We start from the raw sequence: 6,437 nt of genomic DNA, 5'->3' as shown, positions 1-6,437 counted from the left end.
AGCTGCAATTGACTGTTTTCCACCAGATATCCTATCGTAGCCGCTGCTCGCTCATCTTTGTCAATCCAAGCTTCAGTCCGACCATTTCTTGGAGGAAGATCATCAGCAATGACGCGCCAAAGTCCTTCCCGGATCAAGATCTGTTTCGTTCGTTCCTTCCACAAGTCATAATTTTGAAAATTCAAACGAACCGCACCAGCTTTCAGATCCATGTCCATCGTCAAATACTTAACTTCCACGAACCACTGTTCACGTTTTCTCTGGCCTGTATAGCTACTTTGCTGGGCCCATAACCTGTCGGAACCGACGGAATTTCACGGTAGAAACAAAGTAAAATACTATAACCAGAGTGTTATGCACAACCGACTTTATTCAAAGAACGAGTAAAACAGAATGAAGGGAAGTAAATGTCGCAGCATAAATTCAAATAAAAAACAGCCTACTGTGACTCAATTTCAAAATTCAAACTTTCTTTAAACATCGCCATGCTCCAACATTAGGCAGATCCCTCTTATCCCTATTGATGACCAATATCAACTCATGAGATTGCACTGTACTCGATTATTTTTTGTTTATAATATTTTTCCTTGGAGCTTCACGAATAATGAATTTGATATACACCTACCAATCAATTTAGTTGCAGCCATTCCCGTTACAGTTCACCCACATTCACTCGCCGAGCTTCTAGTTACCCTCCTTACAGTTTTCCAGCAGATTGCAGCAAAAATCGCCCAACCATCGATCCCCGTGGAGTCCAATCTCCCGAAACAGCTTTCCATTGACCGTCAGTCGGTCATTGATTGCATCCAGCTGTTTCTGGATGGCTGCCAGCGTTTCCACGTGACATGCAAGGACACCAATAACGGGACAGTGCTGTGCGGATGTGAAAAGGAAAGGGATTTTAAAAATAGTTAAAAGTGTATGAGCGTAGTCAGTGGACGAACAAATAAATAGATAGCTGGATACTGACAGGATAAGAACTAGAAAGCCTGGCTACACCCATGTAATAGTGTGTGGTGCTCACAATAGGTGTGACCGTGAAAAACCTCATCCAGCCAAGCGTGCTCAATAACGTTCGTTTCAATAACTATCAAAACGTAGTGTAGGCGGTGGATACGATTTTTCACTTGGTGTACCGAAGTGGTTACTATGAGGAAATTGCATGTCGGGCTTTTGAGCGTTTTTCTGGAAACAATAAACTATTTTTAAAAACTTCATACCCTCAATACACACTAGTTCAGAATAAGCTGCCTATGGAAAACCACGATTTTTTGTTATTGTCATGTTCAAATAGTTAAGGATAGTTAAAATTAAGTCTTATGCCACACTTACATCCAGCCTTACCCATAAATGAGAAGGGTCAAGGTACATTCCCGACTTACAATCTTTTGGTCTTACTCTTCCCTTCGATTTAGCTTTAAAAAGATTTTCATTTTGTTGGTTAGTTTCCGACAACGAGCCTTTTCATGCACTCAAGTCTTGTCCCGATCTTTTATGGATTGAAACAAAAAGATGAGAGCTGTTCTTGCAGTGAACCCCATGAAAAACTTTTAACTGGTCGAGAGTAAAGATTAGAAACTTACCTCTTCGTACCGTCGTCGATGCTCGCACATCTGTTGCTTTATCACGTCGGCATCCGGTGGCCAATCACGGTCCGGGTCCGTCATTCGTGCGTTTACCTCTAGCAACGCCCGGTAGCTGCCCATTTGTTCCGAGTCATCGCCCGAACAGCAGAAAGTCATCGTGCGAAAAATGTCCGAAGAAAATTATCGATGGTTTTTAAGGGCTGTTCATTTTATAAAGTGGACACCTTGTTTAGGTAATATAATTTTTATTTATTAATGAAATCGAATTCAGTTTGGGGCATTCCTTAGTCGAGTGATTAGAGTCCGCGGCTACAAAGCAAAACCATGCTGAAAATGACTGGGTTCGATTCCCGGTCGGTCAAATGTGAAAATGGCAACTTTGGCAAAGATAGCTCTCAGTTAAAAACTGTGGAAGTGCTCAAAAGAAAACTAAGCTGAGAAGCAGGCTTTGTCCCAGTGGGGATGTAATGCCATAAAGAAGATGATCGTACAATGTTGGTCGAACGATGTACAGAAACCCGATTTCGATTCTACTAATAAGTTGATATTCAATATTGTTCACAAGGTGTAGGGTTACCATATTTGCTCTCACCGGAAAGAGTACATTTTTTCAACACTCGAAAAGAGTACTGAAGAGTACGCTTAGCCTTAAAGCTTCAAATTGTGAAAATGCTTATTTTTAACTAACGTGTTTGTCTTAATTTCCTTTGATACTTTTTGTGTTTTATAAATCTTAAGTCGTTGCTCACATTAACTTAATTGTCAAAAAACAGTGCAATTTCCAACATTTTGGAAATATTTACTAAATACATCTTTTTCACCATAATAATGCAAACAAATGTCAGAATCACATTCAAAGTCAATTTTCTCACATTCACAGTTAAGTTTGTCTTACTTTTTTATAGTAAATTTCACGTAATTTAATCTAAATTTCATTCGCTTATCCCATAACATGCTTGATTACTATACTGGGCATTATTAGTGAATTATTTATATATTTTTTATGATTACGAATATCACACATATAGCCGTTCAAATTTTGGCAAAATTATAGTCTATCAAATATTTTGTTGGTACTTTAGCAAGAATTTTCTTTACCAAATGTAGAACAATATTTGTTTGCACAGGAAACTATTACCGCTAGTCTCTTGTTTCTATATTTAGTGAGATATATGAGCTTTTGAATACATTCTAATCATTTTTGAGCTAATTATTCCAATCCAATTCAGCTATTATATAACGATAATAAATCTCTGTGTTGTTTAGTGGATTACCGATAAATAATCGAAAAACCAAATTTAGTACTACATCATTGATTTCCACTACACTGTAAGACTAAAGTACCCTCTTTAAGAGAAACTAGTTTAACTCATAAAAAGAGTAAAGGGCCTGTACCCATTAAAGAGTAAACGGCTTGTACGTCAAACTAACGAGTGAATTTTACCCACTATTCGAAATGAATTCAGTTAGGAAAGAGAGTAAATTTTACTCTGTTTTTAGTTTCACGACTTATAATAACAATTTGAAATTAATTTATGAATAATAATAATAAAGAATAAAGGACAAACAATCATACAGCAGTTTTGCACTTTATTAATCAATAAATGTTGCTTTTGCTTGATATTAACATCAATTTCTATATAAAAGTACTGCTCTCGGGCGTTTGGCCGCAGTTTCCAATCTGGATAATGCTCCTGATTGTAGAGACGAACAGCAACGAAGTTGTTTGGTTCTAAAATCCATTCTGTAAAAACAACAGCGTTTCTTCAAATGAGATGGATAATGTTTTTCGATATTGGACTCACCTGAAAATCTAGACACTCCTGCATTATTAGCGACCCAGATGCGACTCCAGTTACAATGAAACATAACGGACTGAAAAACAGCATCCGCCAAAATATCTTAAGGATTTTTTCACTCATTAAAGGGTAAACCATCGGAACTTACAAATGGGCAAAATTTACCCACTATGCAACATTTTGAACTATCCTTTATTTTGACAGCTTCATATATCAGAAAATAGTGGGTACTTTTTACACCTTAAAGGGTAATGCCAAGTTTACAGTGTAGAGTTTGTATCCTTTTGACAGATACGCGTATTTTGACCTCAACCGTAAGGCCATCTTCAGTGTCGTGTACTCCTAATTCGGGTCTAGTACACGACACTGAAGGTTGAGGTCGAAATACGCGTATCTGTCAAAGGATGCAAACTAGCGGAATCAAATGGTATAGTACCAAATTTGGTTTTTCGTTTATTTATTATTTAACGAAAATCGTAGGATATCCTGTTTTTTATGAGAAACATCTGTTTTTTTTTTCAAAGGATTATTTGATTTACTCGGTGATCGTCAGTAATAACTAGAAAAGAGTACACTTTAGCCCATTTGGCAAAAAGAATAGTACAAAAATTTTTTAGACAAAAAAGAGTACATGTACTCTAAAAAGAGTACGTCTGGTAACCCTAACAAGGTGTTCACTTTATAAAATGAGCAGTCCTTCGGTTCAATCAAAATCGAACAAGAAGAAAATCAAAACTCACAGTCTGTTTCTGTCTGCGAACAAATTTCCCTGCTGTGACCACCAGGAGCCACCGTTATTACTGAAAGCCGTTCGCCAAGGCAAGGCCACTTCTTGGGGGCACCGCTCCAGCCGGGTGATTGATTGTTCCAGTTCGGCTAAAGTTTCTCCGATAAGCAGAACCGCACCCTCCAGCCCGGATTGATCACGTTCCAGCGATAGCAAATCGGGATGGAGTGAGGCCATCTTTTTGGGGACAAAAATCCGGTGCCAAATGAACCGACAAATTGTGGCAATTTAGTGCAGAAAATGGAACTACTTGCTTACCGAATCGACGTTGGAGTGAACGGTTGAATCCCCCTGGCGAACTGCTTCGGCTTGCCGGACAAAGGAAGGCTCCAAATCCAATTCACATTCCGTGAATAGAAAGTCTGCAGTGCGATTCAAATCGTCGAAATTCATTCCGGAAATGGGTTGTGCTGTGACCAGAAAGATGAGAAATGGAATTTGATTCCTAAGTGGAATTTTGGAGAGGTCAGTGCCTACTTTAACGCACCTGACGAGTTGTCAAGAGGCAATTAGTGACATGTGGCTCAGTTTGGAAAGGCTCATTTCTTTGGTGGAAGGTTCCGAAACGTACTCATCGATTTCTTTTTAGAGTAACAGCTTTTTGAAGATAAACAGCCACCCAAAAAATTCAAACTCTTTCTACAGTAGCAATTCAGGCCTCCAAAGACGAATTGGCTATGAATAAAATGGCTAGGAACTTTATCTCAGAAGCTTGAAAAGCTTCCACTTAGAATGTTGAAAAGCAAATTTCGTAGAATTTTATCTCCGAAGATTGAAAAGTTTTTCTGGATGCTTGAAAGCTTCTTCTCGGAACTTTAAAAATATTTTTTCTATCCAAACCTGAAGAGCTTCGTCTCCGAAACTTAAACTGCTTCCTCTCAGAAGCTTGAGAAACTTCATCTCAGAAGCATGAAAAGCTTAATCTCAGAAGCTTGAAAAGCTTCCTCTCAGAAGCTTGAAAAGCTTCCTTTCAGAAGCATGAAAAGCTTAATCTCAGAAGCTTGAAAAGCTTCCTCTCAGAAGCTTGAAAAGCTTCCTTTCAGAAGCTTGAAAAGCTTCCTCTCAGAAGCTTGAAAAGCATCCTCTCAAAAGCTTGAAAACTTCCTCTCAGAAGCTTGAAAAGCCTCCTCTCAAAAGCTTGAAAAGCTTCCTCTCAGGAGCTTGAAAAGCTTCCTCTCAGAAGGTTGAAAAACTTCCTTTCAGAAGCTTGAAAAGCTTCCTCTCAGAAGCTTGTAAATCTTCCTCTCAAAAGCTTGAGAAACTTCCTCACAGGAGCTTGAAAAGCTTCTTCTCAAAAGCTTGAAGAGCTTCCTCAAAAAAGCTTGAAAAGCTTCTTCTCAGAAGCTTGAAAAGCTCCCTCTCAGAAGTTTGTAAAGCTCCCTCTCAGAAGCTTGAAAAGCTTTCTCTCAGAAGCTTGAAAAGCTTCCTCTCAGAAGCTTGAAAAGCTTCCTCTCAGAAGCTTAATAAGCTTCCTCTCAATAGCTTGAAAAGCTTCCTCTCAGAAGCTTGAAAAGCTTCCTCTCAAAAGTTTGAAAAGTTTCCTCTCAGAAGCTTAAAAAGCTTTCTCTCAAAAGCTTGAAAAGCTTCCTCTCAGAAGTTTGAAAAGCTTCCTCTCAGAAGCTTAAAAAGCTTCCTCTCAGAAGCTTGAAAAGCTTCCTCTCAGAAGCTTGAAAAGCTACCTCTCAGAAGCTTGAAAAGCTTCCTCTCAGAAGCTTGAAGAGCTTCCTATCAGAAGCTTGAAAAGCTTCCTCTCAGAAGCTTGAAAAGCTTCCTCTCAGAAGCTTGAAAAGCTTCCTCTCAGAAGCTTGAAAAGCTTCCTCTCAGAAGCTTGAAAAGCTTCCTCTCAGAAGCTTGAAAAGCTTCCTCTCACAAGCTTGAAAAGCTTCCTCTCAGAAGCTTGAAAAGCTTCCTCTCAGAAGCTTGAAAAGCTTCCTCTCAGAAGCTTGAAAAGCTTCCTCTCAGAAGCTTGAAAAGCTTCCTCTCAGAAGCTTGAAAAGCTTCCTCTCAGAAGCTTGAAAAGCTTCCTCTCAGAAGCTTGAAAAGCTTCCTCTCAGAAGCTTGAAAAGCTTCCTCTCAGAAGCTTGAAAAGCTTCCTCTCAGAAGCTTGAAAAGCTTCCTCTCAGAAGCTTGAAGAGCTTCCTCTCAGAAGCTTGAAAATCTTCCTCTCAAAAGCTTGATAAACTTCTTCACAGGAGCTTGAAAAGCTTCTTCTCAAAAGCTTGAAGAGCTTCCTCAAAAAGCTTGAAAAGCTTCTTCTCAGAAGCT

General features: G+C 39.0%; 1 protein-coding gene across 1 annotated transcript; it reads right to left on the bottom strand.

The window, feature by feature from the left end:
- Positions 1–345: 345 nt before the first annotated feature.
- Positions 346–4,634, bottom strand: LOC110679440. Its single transcript, XM_021854020.1, has 3 exons — positions 4,126–4,634; positions 1,584–1,698; positions 346–873 (listed from the first exon to the last, which is right to left on the bottom strand). The coding sequence occupies exons 1-3, from the start codon at positions 4,347–4,349 to the stop codon at positions 685–687; spliced, it is 528 nt and encodes a 175-aa protein (XP_021709712.1). The 5' UTR covers positions 4,350–4,634; the 3' UTR covers positions 346–684.
- Between the last annotated feature and the right edge of the window lie 1,803 nt (positions 4,635–6,437).

This window comes from Aedes aegypti, chromosome 3 (genome assembly GCF_002204515.2).
Source record: "Aedes aegypti strain LVP_AGWG chromosome 3, AaegL5.0 Primary Assembly, whole genome shotgun sequence".
Classification (NCBI taxonomy): domain Eukaryota; kingdom Metazoa; phylum Arthropoda; class Insecta; order Diptera; family Culicidae; genus Aedes; species Aedes aegypti.
This window is presented reverse-complemented; position numbering and strand designations above follow the sequence as displayed.

Excerpts from the sequence above, each read along its gene's own strand:
- LOC110679440 (XM_021854020.1), bottom strand. The coding sequence starts at position 4,349 with ATGGCCTCACTCCATCCCGATTTGCTATCGCTGGAACGTGATCAATCC. Across the intron at positions 1,699-4,125 it reads TTCGCAGACAGAAACAGACT|CTACCGGGCGTTGCTAGAGG; the intron begins GTGAGTTTTGAT and ends ACAAATGGGCAG. Across the intron at positions 874-1,583 it reads ATCGACGACGGTACGAAGAG|CACTGTCCCGTTATTGGTGT; the intron begins GTAAGTTTCTAA and ends ACATCCGCACAG.